At 40.4% G+C, this 20,838-nt stretch overlaps 1 protein-coding gene across 5 annotated transcripts in view; it reads right to left on the bottom strand.

Moving 5' to 3' along the window:
• The window catches only part of ADAMTS16 (ADAM metallopeptidase with thrombospondin type 1 motif 16), a 127,365-nt gene that overhangs the window by 80,042 nt on the left and 26,485 nt on the right, over window positions 1-20,838 (bottom strand). For all 5 annotated transcript variants that reach the window (XM_045848302.1, XM_045848304.1, XM_045848305.1 and 2 more), the window contains 3 exons: window positions 8,520-8,802; window positions 3,585-3,784; window positions 1,865-1,948 (listed from right to left, as the gene is read on the bottom strand). In XM_045848302.1, coding sequence (XP_045704258.1) covers window positions 1,865-1,948; window positions 3,585-3,784; window positions 8,520-8,802 — 567 coding nt within the window. The remainder of the gene's footprint in view (window positions 1-1,864; window positions 1,949-3,584; window positions 3,785-8,519; window positions 8,803-20,838) is intronic.

Below are 20,838 nucleotides of genomic sequence, written 5' to 3'. Positions count from 1 at the left end.
TATAAAGTTTTTGCATTTAAAATCTTCAAAAACAATTTGCAATATTACATAAGACAACAGGACCATTTGTATGTGACTAAACACATATAAAAATCACACCTAATCATTGAATGTTTATTTCATTACCAAGTTGAGCAAGGGAATTTGCAGCTTCTAGCCCTTTTACTATTTACTACTGCAGTGTTAAATTAAGTCACTACAGAGGCAACATATTTATGAGAAGAGGCAGGTCAATTTGGATCGCTTTATTTCTAGAAAATAGACTGGAACTAGAAGGAAACTAGATAGGAGACATTCAACCATATTCACATATACCAAGTTCTAATAAAGCAACAGTGAAATATCGGAAGAACATGTGAACTCTTGGGAAATGGGGAATTTGGGGGTGGAAGGCACATCCAGCAGAGCAGGCTGCAATGAGTTGTTTGAACCTTATTTATAGGACTGCTATATTTCCCTAGGATGGTCAGAGAAAATCTGATTAAATACCTCAATTTTAGGACAACTAGTTTCATGACTAGAGTGCCGTGTTGGAATTTTTGTCCCTCAGTCACACAGTATGTTTTCTCTGTACAAGTTTTTGTCTTTCCAGAAAGTCAAATACACCTGAGCTAGATGTTGTACATCAAAAATGGGACATGCCTTCCATTCTGCAGCAGGTGATTTCCAGGAAAAACTTCATTAATTAAAGTTAACACAGGTGTACGATCACAAGATAACCTCACCTATTCTTTGCAGCTTGGAGGAATTCCAAAGTGAAAACGATTTAATACAAAGAATAATTAACCTGTCACCTGAGAAACCCTGCTGGCTCAGCACCCACCCTCCCAGACACATGCTCACACAAAAGACAATGAGGGTGTATCTTCTTGACTATTCAGGCTAGCAATAGGCTTGTCCCTGCTACCCCTACCCTGCCCCAAGAATATTAAAGCCTGCAGGCATCTTAGATCTTATAATCTTAGGTTTCATCTAAAAACCCTTTGTTTTGTAAATAAGAAAACTATTGCTAAACAAGAGATTATGCCGAGACATCAGCAAGGGTGGAACTGGATGCAGGGTGCCTGACTCGGGTCCCAGGCACAGTCTCCCATGCCCAGTCAATGATCAGCTTGGGCCAAAATAAAAGTGAGAGCCTTTGATGGCCGAGACACCCCATATTACTAATGCCACGAAATGTTCATATACATCTTCTTTGTGTGCTGAAGTTTATGTCTGGGCATTTAGACAGGGACTATGGAATGGAGGCAAGGGAGAAACTTTTACCAAATGCTACCAAGATCCAGCATAATTTGGGGTTTTGTATGCAATGAGAGAAATGTGCTCAATATTGCAGAATCTCTATGAAAATAAAATCCTGGGACTGAAGGTGGTGAGGGTTAGTGGAATCAACCTTAGGAGTTGGGAGACAATAGAGCAAAGCAATGCAATAATGCAATGCCACACAGTACAATTTAATTTCTACACCACAGGGCATGTTCAGTCTTCTAGCAAAAGACAGAAAGGGCTCACTTCCACCTGGCATCCTGCAAGCTCACAGTGGCTGAAGACACATTTTGTACTTTGTCTTCCAGTGAGTTTCCCACCCATGTATTAAAGGCAGCTTCTTTATGCCATTGTCTCATAAGTGAATTACATGAATATTTTTTACTAGCTCTGCACAAAAACCCAAAATAGCAAGTAATCATTAAAGGAACTGACAAGCAACTCATTGCAACTCATTGCAATTTACTCATTGCGTAAATTATTATAACTTTTTGTCCCCGAGGAAAAGAGAAGTAAAGGACCCATGTTAAGGAAAACAAAGCACTATTTTACATTTATTTTTCTGGGAGAAGAGTTGCTGGTTTCAAAGATAAAATACCTGTTCTTCTTCTAGAAGAATCAGACCTACAATTGCAATGTTGATGTTTCCTCCTATTGTTCCATCTTTGAATAAAGCAGACACCTGGAAAAGACAGGCAGTCCATGTCAGTCTGCATGTGTGACACCATTTCTCCCCAGGCCACAGTCTGCATGGAGTCCTGACACTGAGGGCCAGTCTCTGTGTTGTTTAGAGACATGGCAACACTATGTTTCTTATAGTGCCAGACAGAGGAGTATAGGAATATTTATCAACCAATAGACCAATTGTTGAATACTTGTCATTGGTGTCTGGGAGAGAAAAATTGAAGTTTAGGGAGGGAGGGTCCAACTAGTCTCAAATACCAATGTAGGGAATACAAGGTCTCTGAATTGCTATGTCCTCAGTAGAATAGAATAGACAACTTTTACTCATAGTGATAACTATATAGGTAAGTACTACCCAACCTCTCCTGGCAAGGGATTCCAGAAACATAAAAAAATGCTAAGAAAAGACCAAGAGGACATGAAAAAGAGAGGAGAAATAAAAGATGATCAAAGAAAGAGGCAAACATTTGACATGATGATCAAAGGTGTAGAAGTGAATATTGAAGTGGCATTTGGGGTGATAAGTAATGACAATCCATAGTGTGGGACACAACAGGGAGGTGACTTTGCACTGAGCTACCCCTCACCACTCTACACTGGAGGTGGAGAAAGATTAGAAAAGCTCTAGAGAATAGCGGCGACACTTGAGCATCCTGGGCCCTGTTGTCCTCAGCCCGGTGGGTGTGCAGGGGCAGGTAAGTGAGTGTTACCGTCTCCCTCAATTCCCTGGGAGGTCATAAACTACAGGGTCACACTATCAAAAATGACACTAGCAGCAACAGCCATTTGGCAACATAGAAATATAAAAACATTTAGGGGTATTCTGTTTATTGAGGCAGAACATAAAATAGATTTTTAAAAAAGATTTTATTTATTTATTTTTAGAGAGGGAAGGGGGAGAGAGAGAGAGAGAGAGAGAGAGAGAGAGAGAGAGAGAAACATCAATGTGAGGCTTCTGGGGGTCATGGCCCGCAATCCAGGCATGTACCCTGGCTAGGAATCGAACCTGGGACACTAAATCGATTTTTAAAATATGGTTACCACAAGTATTTTTTAAGACACATTTTGGTGACCCAAGATTTTGTCTTCTGTTATCTAGAGGTCACTCTGGTGACATGAGGCTTAGGTTCCTATTACCACTCTTCCATAATTACTGTAGCCGCCAGTGTGGGGACAGACACTCTTTATGTGAGATGACACTCTAGATGGTTGTACTGTTTTTCTAGATAAAATAATATATACTTAATATTTGGACATTAATATTTCTAAAATGAGTATTTCTATTAACCATCTAAAAATCACACAAATAGTGGTGATGAACAGATTTGCTGCACTAAAATAACTCAGCATACTCCTTTAGATTTCTGGTAACTGAAAACACCAGTACATCAAAACAGGTTACCAGTTTACAGAGAGGATCAAATTGTCCATCCTCCTTAATTTATTCTCTGAAGTTCTAAAAATGGCTCTTTTGAAGGGAGCATAATAAAACTGAAGGAGTTATCACAGATAAACCATTTCCATGTATGAGACATAAAACCATAAGTAAAAAGCAAAATGTAAAACACACACGCACACACACACCCCATTAGGGGTAACTACACACTCAGCCTCAAGAAGACAGATGCTTTTACCATGTTGAGTATTGTCAGTACATAGGTGGTGATATTTTCATGACCGTGGTTTTGCATCATCTTTTTGTCGACCACTACCAACGTCTCCACGTTCAATTCTTTATTCCTATGGGACTTCAGAAGAGAGCGCTTGTGCCGTGGGCAGGACTTATACTCGTCAGGTAAGATGAAAAGGTCTTCCTTGGGAGGCTTGGGCATGTCTACAGGGGACATACAGAGAGTGAATTAAAGCCGATTCATCACACAAAATGGCTGGTGGAACTTGTTATATAGAAATTGAATTTAAAAAGTGAGTGTTCAGCCCTGGCTCAGTGGAGCTCAGTGGATTGAGCACACGCCTGCTAACCAAAAGGTTGCTGGTTTGATTTCCAGTCAGGGCACATCCCTCCATTGTGGGCCAAGTCCCCAGCAGGGGACATTTGAGAGGCGATTACACGTTGATGTTTCCCTCTATCCTTCCTTTCCCCTCTCTCTAAAAATAAATAAACAAATCTTTTTAAAAAGTGAGCGTTCAGGTGCCAGAGGAAAGGGAGGAGGAGGGGGATGGTGGGAAGGTGGGAGAGGGATTAGTCAAAGAAAATGTGTGAATGACCCCTGGACATGGACAATGGTGTGGGGATGGACTGTGGGAGAGGGGGGTGGGCTGGATGGAGGAGGGCAAAGGGGGAAAATTGGGACAAGTATATTAGAGTAAACAAGAATAAAAAATAAAATTAAAAAAGTGAGTATTAATGATATGAAACATATAACCCTTAAAACTTTATGAAGCTTGAACACTCAGTTCAGAATGTTCCACACCAAAGAGTCCAGATGTCATGAAATCATTGTTTTATTTACCTTTGTGTAACTGTGGCCTGATTTTAAACAAGAGAGGGTCATTTTTGTTCTGAAGTATAGCATCTAGAAGCACAATGCTTAAAGACTATTAGTGTAAGAATTTATGGAATGGGCTATGCAAAAGAGTTATTGACAAAACAATATGACCAACAATTACAAGAAAGTGCTGCCTTACATTTTTTTCTTATTTGAAGGCTTTGCGACTGGTTTGTCTGTAGTGTTTCAAACAGGTTCTAAACTACTTGAAACAGATCAACCTCACTTCAGAGTTGACTTTCCTAGAAAGTACCATAAATTTTACCTAACTTAATTAGATGACAAAACGTACTCTGTCTTCTGGAAGTAAATCACTTAAAAATAGTTTTGGCATTTATAATCCTAGGTCAATCCTAGGTTAACCCTAGGTTAAAAACAATTCAGTTTAGTGGATGCCTTAGAAAACGTGGTTAAAATTGTATCATGTCAAAGTATATTTCAAAATACCCGCATAATTAGCCTCCAAAAACTACTCCAGCTCCATTTATGGACCACACTGCTAGACGATGCCTTTTTGTTTGACTGGCACTCCCATCGAATGCATTTTATCTCTCTTTGCTAAAATACTTTCAAACCTGAACAAACCTTTCGGAGGATAATAATTATACCAGCTAACATTCATCATTCACTATTAACATGGATATAATTTACACAGATGTGAACTCTACCTGAAGCTCTGTCTGTAACTAACTCAGTCTCTATAGCAGCCCTGGGTAGGGATGAGACACAAAGGCTCAGGGAATGAACATAATTTGCTCACTGTCCCTTCTTAGAAAGTGTTAAAAATGAGTTTTATATTTGTCAGTGTGGTCCTAGAGGCTTTGATTTTAAATTTCACTGGTGGTAAAATGCTTGCAGGAGGAAAACAGACACAGCGTAGAAACAGAGCAGTTTACAGGTCTCTGGAAATGGGGGTGGGGCAGAAGCACTGGGAAAGGTGCGGGGGTGACCTTACTGGCCAGGGCTCTGAGAGCAAATCACTCTGAGAGCCCCTCAGAGCAAATCACTTGCTCTTCAGTGTGGTAATTGCAGCATTTTCCTCCAAACACAAGTGCCATCTCAAAACCCAACCACAGAGCCTGCAGCTGGAAGCAGCAAGCTGATTCATGAGCCTGAGGTTCAGGGTCAGTATTGATTTTAAGCAAATCGATGTGCCTTTGTTTGCCCTTTTCCACAGATAGATGCCTAAACACATAGAAAAATCTCTTATTTTCTGAGCCAGAGCCTCTAATAGGGATGAATCTTTCAAGTATGAACCCCACTGTACCAGAAGACCCAGTTACTCCAGGGGAGTTGGAAACCTCACAGAGAACGTGGGAAAATCCATGCACAGATAACAGGGGTCCTGAGAATTAAATGCCTCAGCCTGTAGCCAACGTTTGTCAGTTCTGCTAGTCACACAGCCCACAACCACCCAGGGGTCCCACAGTACATAACTACATGTGCTCAGCAGAAAAGGGTCAGAAATAGTTGTCGAATCAGACTGCACCACAGCTATCCCTACCATCTTCCACTGACAAGGTGCCTTTTTGTGGCCATTTCCTCTTCTAGTTTTATTATGAAAACAATAAGTATTTTTATATTCTAAATACAAAACTCATTGTACACTTTAAGTCTTTTTCAAATAATTGCCAACAGGTCACCAATATTGAGATTCTACAATACCTGTTAAGGCAACATATGCACCCACACGCAGGCACAGCTGCACACAATATGCACACAGGGCACACTGAACAGAACAGTTTTACTGAGATGCATGCACAGCTGAGCCCTAGCTGCTACTGGCCCGAGTGACTCAAATCACCTCTAGATAAGAACAAAAGGGTCATATTTATTTCTAGATAAGAACCAAAGGGTCATATTTATTTCAGCACTGTTGGGTTTTCTCAGGGCCTATGACAACATTTGCTTCAGTGTTGGGAACCGCCCTGCCTGGTATCAGAAGCTGAAACCCCTGCCTAGGCTAAAGCTAAGGGAACGCCCTTGGAACCGTAAGCCAGCAAGGAGACAACAGCTTATCTCCCTGGCAGGAATGGTGCTTCTGCTGCTTTATTCATAACTGAACCCCAAAAGCTTGGTTGGTTAGCCAAAGACGGGTAAGATTCCCCAAGGGGGGAACGACCTAAGACAGGCACGATCACTTTGGGGAGGCCCCCCCAAAAGAAGGACTTGGGGGGGGGGCTGCAGCAAAAGGGGGTGATGGACCCTCGCTCCTCGGCTTTGACATAGCCTGAGTTCTCAGCGTCTGGGAGAAAAACCTCCTTGTCTCTAGGTTGCCTTAGTTCCCTTGCTCCACCTAAGCCTGAAACAATGACAGGGTGGTGCAGCTCTGTGCTGAAAAGTGCGGATTCCCCGGGTGATCAGGCCTAAGAAAGAACATGTAAATTACTGTGTAACCTTCTTTGTTTAGAGTGCTCTCAGTTGAATGAGAAGGGTCTTAGGAGGAAGTTATTTTGTTCCTCAGTCTTACAGCTCTTTGACCCCGACTCAATAGACAGGCAGAGTTCTTTGTTTTCTATAGTTCCTTACTTCCCCCTAATGAGTACTGCACTTTACCTGAATTATTATGCACAATGAGCCCAATAAAAGCAGGTATGGACGGTAAATCGGCACACTCCCCACTGGGGGGGGTGGCCATTTCGTCCCTACTTCCCCACAGAAACTGGTCTGTCTCTGTGCCTGTGTTTTTTCTCGCGTGTTTTTCGGCGAGCCATCTGCAGCGTTCCGTGGTCACTGCTGGCCGGTGACCCATGCGCAACACTTCAGACCCTGGCATGGCTATTAAAAAGATGAAGACAATCCTACTCTTGTCTCCTACCCAGATCGACTTTTCTTCCCTGATACATTAAATCTGTCTTTCCCAGACCACACCCACAGCCCTAGTCCCGCCAGCATGCAGCCAGGCTCTGACCTTGTCGATGCCTTACTTCTCCATCTTGTCCTGATTCTGCCTGGACCCATCCTCTGCCCTTCCCACATGCCTCTCCCTGCCCACTCGTCCCTAGGCAGCTATGGCTGATGAATATACTCTGTTATATTGTATTACCCACTGACCCTCTCTCTGACCTGACTTTCTCAGGCTCCTGTTCACCTGTCCTTGTTCTTAATTCTGTTCTTCCAGCTACCTTTGTTAAGATAGAACTGAGTCCACTGACGAAGTCAATTCGGGCTGCAGTTTTTCAAATCCATTTGAATGTAGCTTAAGGCTTTTATGTATTGGAGGATATGAGTTCAGATGATACCTGGGTGCTATGGTATTATTCTTTCATTGTAGGGGCCAGCTGGTTATGCATCATTCACTCTATTCCATAATATTTATGGACTTGCCTGCACATGCCCACCTCTGCTTTAGGGTGCTGGGTATAGCAGCCCAGGAAACCAAACAACAGAGAAAGATGGAGCTGGGGGAGGATGGGCTCGGGGGAGGAAGGCTTGATGAAGTGATGCTGGAAGGGGATGTTGAAGGAAGTGGGGGAAGTTCCAGAAAACACTGAACTCATATTCTTGAATTTGTAAGAGGTTCCCACATAAAATGTAAACAACACATCACCACCTAAATGTTCATGACAAAAAAGACTTTGATAAAGTCATGGTGATAAATTGTAGGTAAACTATGTCCTGCGTAGGCAATCTTTTGATGTGGTGAGTCAAGTCCATAAATATGTATAGAGATAAATTACCTCAGCAGGAAAACTATGTAGGCTTTAATAAATCTAGACCTCAAAAATATAGAATTACTGAGTAGACATTTCGGGGTTCTTTTGAAGATGTCTGGTGAATTTTGTACTCCTCAGCAGTGTGTCATTTAATCTGTCCGGGAAACAGCTCTTTAAAAAAATGAAAACATCTACCATCCATTATCTATCCATCTACCATGGAGAGAGCTTTTATACTGAACACACAGGTGATGGGCTTTCTTTGGAATCATCACTTACATTAGCAAGGACAGTTAATAAATGTCACCTTGAAGACAGACATACTTTGATGAAAACTGAACATACTCCGTCAGCTTATGTAAATGGTAAAATCATTAAATACACAAAGAAAATCGCCCTTACATACATTTCTTGCGTCTTCCACAGAAATGCTGCTTTTGTGGGTGCCTGAGGTTAAAGCGGCCGTGCACAGGTTGATTTTCATGATAGAAGAGGTGGCGACTTTCCAGCTCCCGCTGCCTCTGGACCATCATTACCTGCCGCCCTCTCTGAGCCCGTGGATCTGTGGATCTCTTATACAGAATGTGGGAGGGAGGCCCACCTTCGGCAGATTCATTGAGTCTTCCTTCTAGGTGTGAAGGAAGTGGCTTTAAGAAGTAATCTGCTTCTTGTGTTCTTATCATGCCTGACTGGAAAATGGAGAGGAAGAAAGAAAACACAATTATATTTCCAACTGGAGACATAGACAGCACTACAAGCATTCCTTGTTTTATTCTTACAAGCATGCTGTTCTCACATTCTGTTCCATCCTTGAGAACACATCTTCAGGGACTCACACACCTGGGCTGGGATTTACAAATGGGAAATGGCCATCTCTGCTCATATGCAACCTTTCAGGAGGGTGTGTGTGGAGGTGTTCCATGACTTGACTTCAGCAAGAGAAAGAGAGCACCCAACATACTAATGTCAGTTAATTTTAACCAAATAATGGAGGAGAAAGCACACATACACAGAATTAGACATTAGTATGGGTCTGTGCGTGTGGAGCGGTTCCCAAATGAAAAATAAAATTACAACCTTAACAGAGTAATTTGCAAAACTCTGTAAACTTGAATTAATGTGATTGCTTTCTATAAAATTGTAACTTAAAATTAGTCCAGAAAAAGAATAAAAGAATTTCTGAGGGAATCAGGAAGTTCTTTTTTAAGCAAAATATGAATGACGTAGGAAAGAACTGACATTATAAAAACACTGGAAATGTCTGTACAGCACAACACAAAACTAAAGTAGCATAAACAACACCAAAAATGTCTTAAAGAAGATGAAATTGAGAGACTTTGTGCCTTTTGGAGTGACAAACACTTATAACTTTTGATAGTAAGAATTGCTGAGAATGTGGGTGCAAACAGTCCACCTGACACTGTGGGGAGTGCTAACTGGGGCCAGAGCCAGGAGCTGGGCCACTAGCGCTATCGGCATTCAAAATATACAGCTCAATTCTCGGAATTTATCTTGTAAAAATCTTGTCAAATACTTCTTGTAGACACGTCCTCAATATTGGTAAATATTTATGAATGTATATTGCAGCATTTTAACAGCAAAAATGTGCAAAAAACAAAAATAGTAAAAACAAGAATTTAAGTCTTTACCAATTAATTCAGGGTAATTTTTAATTAAAGATTTTATTTATTTAATTTTAGAGAAGGAAAGGGAAGGAGAAAGAAAGTGAGAGAAACATCAATATGTGGTTGTTTCTCAAGTGCTCCCTACTGGGGACCTTACCTGCAACCCAGGCATGTGCCCTGACTGGGAATCAAACCAGTGACCCTTTGGTTCACAGGCTGGCACTCAATCCATTCAGCCACACCAGCCAGGGCTTAATTCAGGGTAATTTTTTAATGCACATTTATATGTTTGTAGAGTACATACCATTAAAAAATAATACAATTATGTACTTATGATAATCAAAATTAAACATTTTTTCCTGAGTTCCTGAAACTGGTCAATACATTAGATTCTATATAATACCTTATTTATCACTCACAGTGATTCTGCGATGTTGCCATCATTATTATCCTCCTCTAGGCATGAGGAAACAGAGAGATAGGGTGATTAACATGTTCAAGTTCACCTGGCTAGGGAGTATACTGCATGGATTTGAACAAAACAAGAGTAAATTCAGGACCTATAAGTTTTAGGTTTTCAAGGTTTCCAAAAGGCATTGAACTTCAAAAAAGTATATAATAAAGTACATAGTTGAACTCAGTTGTGCTCATTTTGAAAAGCATGCTTCTATACTTAGGGACTTTTCCTGGAAGAACTGATGAGAACTTGTGGATGGTAGTTATCTCAGGGAATGAGTAGGAGGGGTCTGGGAGGGGACTTCCACTTTCATTTTTATATCTTTCTGTCTGTGTGCACCATTGCATGGCTGGATCACAGAATGACAGATGCATTTTTAAAACCCTTTAAAAATGTAAATAAGTATGGCCATACAGTCAGAATACAACTAACTACTCTTAAAGAACTGGTAGGTACTATTTAAAACTCTCCAATACTGAACTTCCAGAATTACAATTGTGCTGATTTTCTCCCAAGTTATTTTGATAACTTAGTATATGGATGCTTACCAGGTGCTCAAAGACACTGATGCACCAGTGCCTGTTCTAAGCGTGCCTCTGACAGAGGAGCCCCAGTCTGATTCTCATTTGGGAAGTACTTATAGTGTGTCCTTGCCACCAAATGAAGTTCTTTGTTGGGCTGTGCTGTGCTGCATGAATCTGAATATTTGCACAATGTGGGATGGTAGGAATGGGGAAGCACCTCTTAGATCTTGGGAAAGGGCAAATACAACTCTGGGGGACCCTAGAGTTAGGGATTGGAGATATAAAAGAAGGGGGTACATTTGGAGATGGAGCATTGGCTCTAGTGTTCCTGCTGGTGGGGCAAAGGTATACTTGGTAAATTATCAATGAAGCTATCAGCACCATGGGGGGTGGACCTCCTGGGGCCCGAATGCAGCCTCACAGTGGAAAGTGAAATTCTTGGAATTTACGCTCTGGATCACAGAGGAGGAGGCAGGCTCTCCCGCCAGGTTCCAGGTGAGCGACTTGGTAATCTTTCTTGCCTTCTGGAACTCTACCAACTAAACTAGGATACAATACTGCTTTAATGTTTGCTGTTCTATCAAGAAATAGACAAGTAGGAAATTAAATAGTAGCCAAAGCCAGTTGGGTTTCACCCTATTTACACTTCAACTAACGCAAGAGTAGCAGAGCCATCATGGATGTGCTTGATCTTGTGCGATTAACACTATCCAAAGAGGTTTTGCACTCTATTGAAAGTAACTAGTTTGAGTATTAAACTAAAAAAAAGAAAAAATAAATTTTTGCTTAAAATAAACTTTTCTGGCATACAAATAATTCCTTGCTTTACAAATCAGTCTTTAGAAGACTGTCAGCTCCTCTATGTTCTCTAGTAGATGAGGTTCAGCATATCTAGTTGCAAGCCCCAGTGGACCCATAGAGATCGGCCGCATAAGCCAGACACCTGAGGTAGAAATTATCATCCAATCCTACATTATGACCTGTGTGACCTTGGAAGTTTTACTTAGCCTCTCTTTGCCATTTTGCCATCTAGGCAGCAGATATAAAGACAGCTATTTGCCATGAGTTTTTAAGACTGAACAATAATATACTTTAAACACATAACTTGCAGTAAATGTGCAAACAAAATTTGCTGAATTAATGAAACAAAGAGTGTGAAATAATATACTTCATCCTGATAATTCAGGAGGCTTGGGGGGACTTTTCACTGTACAGTATGAGATCTCTCTGAAGCCCAAATGTTGGTGCACTTCATGTCCACAATTGCCCCAAACACATCTTTGCTTCCCTGGCAGGATCCCTTACCTTTTACATTCTGTCTGGCTTCTTCACCTATCTTGCTGTATTATTGGTTTTCAAGTTTATTTAAAAGATTAGGCAAGTCATGGAAGATTAATGTTTTCTCCTTATCAAAGTTTTCTTTTGCTTTATCAAAAATATTTATTTGGAAACTCATAAAATGTCTAGTGTACACCTGCCCACAGTAACCACTGAGATGTCAGCTGGGTGGCTTATTAACCATGTCCCCCAGGCTTTGCAAAGGAGCTCTCCCAGGGCCTCCATCTCTCATGGCCAATTCTGTAAATCATTTTACAGTGGGAAGCCTACCAAACACTCATGCTGAATTTATAAGGAAGGAAAAAATGTGTGTCATGTTAGTGCTGAGAAAATGCTGCTTTTGAGCAATGTAAGCAAAGAATTGTTGAAGTTTGAAAGTAGGATGTTTACTGTATTTTAAGTGGTATCATCTACAGTTAAAAGTTGGCAGAGTTCTATTGATGTGTATCTATTTATAAACACTGTTCATAAAAGTTGCATAAATCAAAAATAAAATGGAAATTAGGAAGAATGAATAAATGTCCAGTCAGGGAGTCTGTTTCTCCTACAATCTAAAAGGCCATCGCTGAATTGGCTCTAAGATTGTCTCAGATGACACCATAAGCTCTTTTCAAGACTGCCAGCTGTTAATAAACACAGTGAGAACACGATCACTGTGTTTCTCCCATTAAGAGAAACAGGCATTTTAATTCCCCACTAATTTCATTTTTACTCTCTTTCATTTTTTTCTCTAAGTGTTATTTGTGTTGAGAGTATTCTACTTATTCTAGTCTTCTCAGTGATGTGTCAGAAACACAAGACAATCTTAACATTTGTAGAACTTTTATAGAAGCCAGACTCCGCTTTTTATTTTCTTATAACCTCAGGGTCACACACGAACCTGGCCCAAGGCCAGTCCCTCCCTTGCCAAGGGCCCAAGACCGCAGTAAGTCTTGTTGCATGATAATTTGTGATCCTTTGAAAATGAAAATTCGGCCAAAATCTTCTAAGAAACTAAACAACCACAAGGTTCTCTCCTTTCCCAAGAGATTTCATATCTGATTCTTATTATTCCTATCCTTGCTGCACCTAGTTTGGGCACTGGGCTTCCTTATTCCTCTGGCTTTCAAGGACAATGGGGCTGGTATGCTGGTCACAGGAAACACCCACCATCACAAACCAAAATCAGTCCAGTCTTCAAAATTCAGTCATTCACTCAGCTCTAGACTTGGTCACTGGTTACATTCTTATTGCTCATCTACAGTTTCAAAAAGGCTAACATTTTGAGTCTTATAAAAGATTTCTGGTTAAAGTTAAATGCTGTAAATTTTGTTAGTTATGACATCATTTAAGTCATCACAATCCACCAAAAAGCCTGAGCCCAGGTTTCTCAGAAATCTCAATTCCTACTGCAGGGCTATCAGAAGACATGATTCACTCCTGAGCACTTGCTGGCACCTGGGAGGAAGAAAGGTGGGGCTGGAGGCAAGGGAAGCAGAACTGCAGAGAGGCTCAGCTGGAGGCTGACTGGGAGTTGGCACAGAAGGGTGTGTCTTCTGAAGGGGAGAGTTCTAAGTCTTTCCCCATTTGCATGGCTCAAAGCAGATTCATTCGCTTTGTTGAATTCTATCTGGGCTCGTGACTTGGTCAAATTGGGTGGGTGTCATCACTAGCAGAGGACAGACAACAAGTGAGACTTGGGTGAAGTGTCATATGTAGAAGTGAAATATCTACACCCCCCAGCCCCACCCCCCTCCCCACACACCATGATAGGACGGATGCCGCACAGCTGAGCAAACCTGAGCCTTCAGCCCATCAGGCTTGGAATAATTTTATGGCAGAAGGAAGCAGAGGTGTAATTTTAGAGTACAATTAATCATTGCACTAGAATTATCCCTGGCTATTCCAAATAATTATTGAAAGTGAATTTATTCAACACTATTCCAGAATCTTTATGTTTTTCATCTGCTTTGAGAAACAGTGTTTCTTTAGTCTTAAGGCCTCAAAACTGAAGCTTCAGGTGTGCAGCATGGTGAATGCTCACCTTTCCACACTTATCCTTAAAATCTGAGGAGCTCTCACAGTTTTGTTTGCTATACTAATTTAATTCACCTGAACATTAAATTATCAGTATTTCTTGCCTTAACCTATGATATAATTTTAGTAGTGACATAACTTATGATTAGAGCTTGGAAAAATATAATTATGTGTGACTCCCAGTAGCATGCCTGGCTGAAGAATGAACCTAGAGTGAAAGATGACCCTCTGTTGGGGGTAAGCACTTCTCACCCACTTTATTGTTTCCTTAGCACATCGGGATCCAGGAGCACTGTACTCTTTGCCCCTCACTGGCTCCTCTCCAGGGAGGAAATGCCTTATCTGTAAGTTGGAACTCAAAACTGGGCATGCATAACAGAGCCCTTTCTGCTCATGGACAGTGTCCCCAGAGGAAGCTCTTGTAACCAATGGATCCTGATCTTAGGATCAGCTTAGCTGCCAAATGGGCAGCACAGGTGTGCCACTGGCCCAGGTGGGTCACTTCCAAGGATCATACTTCTAATTTATGGAGTATGTGCATATGAAATGCAATGAATATGCAAAATGTCAAAGACCCTGATGATATAATGGGGCATGGCAGGTATTTATAGTGGGAAATCAAACTTATCTTGGAGGTTAAATATCATTGTAGTGTGTATTTTAATTTTTCATTAATGAAATTTTTGTTCTAGTTTATGTGCTTTTCAATTTTATGGTATCTTTCAGGCCAATCTATTATAAGGAGTTAAGTCTCTGTGAAAGGAAACCTTTTTAGATACATGCTTTGCAATGTAGTGGCCACTAAATTTTAATTAAAATTTAAGAAAATTAAAAATTCAATCCTCCAACTGTTTAATAGATAAAAATAATACTTGTGACTTCCTGTGTCATTGCTTAGCTGAAGAGATGGGTGTTCAAATTAAGTTTAAATAAATTACAATAAGATAAACTTAAAAACTTAGTCTTTCAATTGCTCAATAGCCACAGGTGACTAATGGTTACCATATTGGACAGCACAGATATTTCTATCTCATGGCAAAAGTTTTTATTGAAGATAACTTCTCTAGAACAACTGGTAATTAACAAATCTTTGGGAGCTCACTTCTTAAGGCTAGTTTGCCTTAAGATAAGCTATCTAGTTTGCTAGATAAATGAGAGGTTGGTATAACATTTCTGTATAATAAATAGTATAGGTCACACAGTTAAGAACAATCATATAATCACATCCACAAGCATATTTGTAAAATTGCCCCATGTGAAATATTCAAAACATGTTATGCTAGTACACCTGAAACTAACACACAATAATATTGACTGTAAACTGTAATTGAAAATATTTTAAATAAACAAAGCAAATACATAAATAAATAAAATTCATTACAAAAGTGTGTTATCCTAGATTAATTGTTTATTAAGACTGAATTTGTTTAACATAAAAATATCTGAACTAAGCACAACAGAAACTAAATTCTCAGATCCTGTATCTGCACATTCCCAAGACACAAGGTAAAATATTAAGCAAACGGTAATCTAGTCAAGGCACTGAATATATTGCTGCTACTTCATGTAACTAAAATACCATGGATTGAACATTATACTAGATTCCTTTACAGAGCTGTATAACATTCAGACATCAATTCCTCCATAACAGGAGAAATTCATAGTCCTCATCCAAGCAGCGTGTAGTACTTTTGTTCCTTCATTTACTCATTCAGTAATTCAATACATATTCACTAACTGCCTATTAAGAGTCAGACACTATTCTAGGCAATCCAGATACAACAATGTACAAAGTAGACAAATACATAAATTCCATCGTGAGTAGGGGAATGGGGACAAATAATAAACAATAGACACAATAAAATGTAAATAAGAAGTTAAATGCAATGTGTCAGTTCTTACCAACTTGATCTATGGATTCTATGTAACCTTAATCTAAATCACAGCCAATTATTCTGTGAATAACAACAAATTGATTCTAAAGTTTAAATGGCGAGGCAAATGACCCAGAACAGCCCACTCAATATTGAAAGATAAGAATGAAATCTTAGGACTGACACTGTATAGCTTCAAGACTTACTATAAAGCTACAAAAACACAAAGAGGGGAGAAAATATTTTCAAACCACACAGCTGACAAACAAGTATCTATAATATGTAAAGAACTCTCAAATACAACAGTAAAACAATAAATCAATTTTGAAGATGACCAAAAAATATGAAGACACATTTCACCAAAGAAGACATATAAATAGCAAATAAGCACATAAAATATTCAACATCATTAGCAATTCGGGAAGTACTCATTAAAACTACAATGTGACATCACTTCACCCTTTTCAGAATGACAAAAATAATGATTGAAAAAGCTAGAGTAATGAAGACAGTGTGGTGCTGAATAACGAACGAATAGGTCAGTGGAAAAGAAAAGTGAGCCCGGAAATGGACCCACGCAAATATAATCAACTGACATTTGACTAAGGAGTGGAGGTAATACAATAGAATAAAGAGTCTTTCCAGTAAATGGTGCTGGAACAACTGGACAGCACGTGCAAAGACATAAATCTAGATGCATACTTCATATTCTTCACAAAAATTAACTCAAAATGGATCACAGATTTAATCGTGAAGTGCAAAGCTATAAAACTCCTAGAAGATATCATAGGAGAAAATCTAGATGGCTTTGGGTTTGGTGATGACTTTTTAATTACAAAATTACTAAATTTCAGTTGATGTGCAGTCTTATATTAGTTCAGATGTACAACATAGTGACTTTACATTTAAAAAAACTTAAAATGTGATCACTGCAATAAGTCTCTTTATCATCTGTTACCATACAAAGTTATTACATTATTATTTTCTATATTTCCTGAGTTGTATCTTATATTTCCTTGATCTTTTAGATGCAGTACCAAAGGCACAATCCATCAGAGAAAATTGATAAACTGGACTTCATTAAAAATTAAAATTACTGCTCTGCAAAAGGCACTGCCAAGGAAACAGTCAAACCACAGATTGGGAGAAAATATTTGCAAAAGACCTACCAGATAAAGGAGTTGTCTTAAATATATAAAGGACTCTTGAATCTCAACAATAAGAAAACAAATAATTTTAAAAAATTGTCCAAAGTTCTTAGCAGATACCTCATCAAAAAGATACACAGATGGCAAATGAGCACACGGAAAGATACTCCACATCATATGCTATCAGGGAAATGCAAATTAAAGCAGTGAGATACCACTACACACCTATTAGCATAGCCAAACTGACAACATCCAGTGCCTGTGAGATTGTGGAGTTACAGGAACTTTCATTCGTTGTTGGTGAGAATAGAAATAGCACAGCTACTTTGGAAGACAGTTTGGCTGTTCCTTATAAAAACAACTCTTACTATAAGATACAGCAATCACGCTCCTTTGTATATCTGCAAATAAATTAAAAAATTATATCGAAAATTATACACGAAAACCTAAACATGGATATTTATAGCAGCTTCCTAATTGCCCAAACTGGGAAGCAACCTAGATGTCCTTTAGTAAGTGAATAGATAAGTAAACTATGGTTTATCCAGACAGTGGAATATTATTTTGCATTAAAAATGTAGCTATCAAACCATAAAAAGACACAGAGGAACCTTAAGTGAACCTTACTAAGTAGAAGAAACCAATGTGAAAAGGTTACATCCTCCATGATTTCAACTGTATGCCATTTTGGGAAAGGCCAAACTATGGAGACAGTGAAAAGAACAGAACAATGGTTTCCAGGGTTTAGTGTGGAGGGAAGGATGAACAGGCAGAGCACAGAGGATCTGGGGGCAGTTAGAAAACTCTGCACAAAGTTATAATGATGGGCACGTGTCATCATACAGTTGTCTAAACCCACACACAGCACAACACCTAAAGAGAGCCCTAATGCCATCTACGGACTTCGGGCGATTATGATGTGTCAGTGCAGGTTCACCAGGTGTAATGAATGCACCACTCTGGCGGGGATGTGGGCAGTGGAGGAGGCTGGGCTTGCGTGGGGGCGGGGTGCAAATGGGAAATCTCTCTACCCCCTGTTCAGTTTTTCTGTTTTGCTGAAATTGCTCTAAAGAGTAAAGTCTATTAAAAAAAGAGATTATATTCCCTATGCTGTACTTTGCATCTCTGTGACTATATAGTCAATATGGTAATCACTATATGTGGTGTCAGGTGGGTACTTGAAATATCAAAGATCACTTTGTAAAGTATATGATTGTCTAAATCACTATGCAGTACACCTGAAACTAATACAAAATAATATTGAATGTAAACTATAATTAAAAATAAATTTAAAAAAAGAAAGAACCTGGGACGACAAAGGGCATCAGGAATGCAGGACAGGGGGTTTCAGCTCTAGATTGGATAGGTAGGTGGCCTCATTGATAACATGGCATTTCGGCAAAGCCCTAAATGAGATGAGGAGCTAGCTGTGTGACACGTGTGGGAAGGCCCTGGGCCAGGCAGAGGGAACAGCCACTTCAATGACCCTGTGGCCCAACATGGCAGCAGCCGATTTGTGTTCTTTGAAAAAATCCACATGTGATAGATTTGCCTGCTAAGTACAAAAACAACAAAAACAATCCAGCAGGGTCTTGTTCACACTGGACGAAGTCTCTTACTCGTTCTTTCTCAGCCCTTCAAATAAAGAGGACACGGAAAACTCGGGGCTTGTCCCTGTATGCCACCTCCGCCACCTCCCCGAGAAGGTTACGTTTAACATCTGCTCATTCTACTTGTGCTCTCCTTCCAATTTTTTCTTTACATTTTTGAAGGGGAAAAAAAGCCATAAACTCAATCACTTCCTACTTACAACCTTGCAGGCATGCCCCGACTTGAGAACACAGCCCATCGCCTCCGTGGCCAGGCTCCCATATGGCTTGCTCTTGCTGCCCCACCTGGGGCTCAAGGCACTTCTGCTGTGCCAGCCACTGCTCCTGTTCCAAAACACAGAGACTCCCCATGGCCTCGAAGCCTTCACACCCACTCATTCTGCTTCCTGATACACACCTCCCCCAGACCTCCATTGGCCTGCGTCTCTCTCACCATGCAGTTTGGAGTGACAGAGTGAGGTGTGGGGACTTGCTTGCCATTGTGCTGCTCTTAATGGTGGATCAGACGTAAGACTAAGCCTTGTAGCACTTGCTGTGGTAGTATAATGGCAGTCTTAGGGGCTCCTGTGGTAAAAGCCAAGAGTGGCTCCTGTGCCTGCCTCTCTTTAGAGGGTGAGCTCCTGTATTTGAGTGTGACTGTCCTGTGACCTAGTTCCTATATCTGCAAACAGAGGATACAGCTACAGCTATTTCCCAGGGTGACTGTACAGATTACATATACACAGTTCAAAGGTAGCAATATATATGTGTATGTATATAAAATATATATATATATATTCACAATGGCAATCAAGATTGCAGTACCTATTTTTTTAAATATCAAGTATGCACAAGACTGTGCAGGTTAGGAAATAAAGACCAAAAGGCCGAAGGCAGTGGGATAGTCATGATGGAGCTGGACAGCCACTACCACTTTGTCAGGGCAGAGAGAGTCACAGCAGAGTGGGACAGCCATTGCCAGGTCCTCATGGCAGCAAAATAGGCCACAGTCATGTGGGCAGGCACACGTGTTTCTCATTAGAGGTCATGGGACCCCAGGGTGTTGTCACCTGGATCTACAAGCCATTGCTGAAATCATCGTGTTTTTCCACACACACTCTAGCCATCCCAGTGTGCAATCCCATGGCGCCCTTCCCTCTGGCAGTGGCAGGCTGCTGGCTTGAAGTGAATTCTGTTATGAGCTCATCAAGTTGACACTTAGCTCACGAATCAGCTGTTTTCTCTATTTAATTATGCCACTGGAGATATTCCTCTTCCCCACTAGTTTTGGTGTTGATATCTAGTCTCTTTGGTGTTGAGTCTAGTGCTCTTTAAGCTCAAGTTTCCAGGATGGTCACATAATATTTCTGTTAGTCATATTAATATCATGGCATTCAATGCTGCTGCCTCTGTCCCAGGGGCTGGGTACCCTGCTATTATCAATCATCCCAAGAACAGATTTGCAAGTTAGGGATTAGCAGCTACATTTTTATAGGGGAAGAAATTGAGGTTGGAACAATCCAAATGTCCATCAACTGGTGAATGAATAAATAAAATGTGGTCCTTTCTTACAACAGAGTATCATTCAGCATGAAGGCAAGTACTAAGGAACATGGCTGAATCCGAAACCATCATGAGTGAAATAAACCAGAGCAAAAGACCCTGTATTGTATGATTTTGTTTCTACTAAATGCCCCCCCACAGATACACACAAAAGAGGTAAAACTGTAAAGGCAGGGAGCAGAACAGTGGTTGCAGGCTGGGGGTGGAAGCAGAGAGTGACTGCAGTCGGGCAGGGAGGTGATGCAAAGTGGTATAAAACTAGCTTGTGAGGTTGCTGCACAATATAAATGCATTGCACACTTTAAATTGGTGAGCTTTCACTGTATAAATTACACCTCAGTAAAGCATTTAGAAAATAAAACTGAGGCTCCAGGCACAAGGGTGCACAACTAGGACATGGGGCCAGGTCTGCTGGGTTTTTTATAGCCATTTCCTCCACAACTTGGTGCTTCCCAGTTGCACAGTGGGATGAAATCATTCGGAGATGTGTCCTTGTAAAGAACCAACAGAGCAGCACAGACTCCAGGGCCATTTACAGGTCAGGTTTCTCGCAAAAGAATGCAGAGCCAAATAATTAAGCCAAGAGGATGC

Source organism: Phyllostomus hastatus, unplaced genomic scaffold (genome assembly GCF_019186645.2).
Source record: "Phyllostomus hastatus isolate PE091 unplaced genomic scaffold, TTU_PhHast_1.1 phas_contig_58, whole genome shotgun sequence".
Taxonomy (NCBI): Eukaryota; Metazoa; Chordata; class Mammalia; order Chiroptera; family Phyllostomidae; genus Phyllostomus; species Phyllostomus hastatus.
The sequence above is the reverse complement of the archived record's forward strand: the minus strand, read 5'-3'. Positions and strand labels throughout refer to the sequence as shown.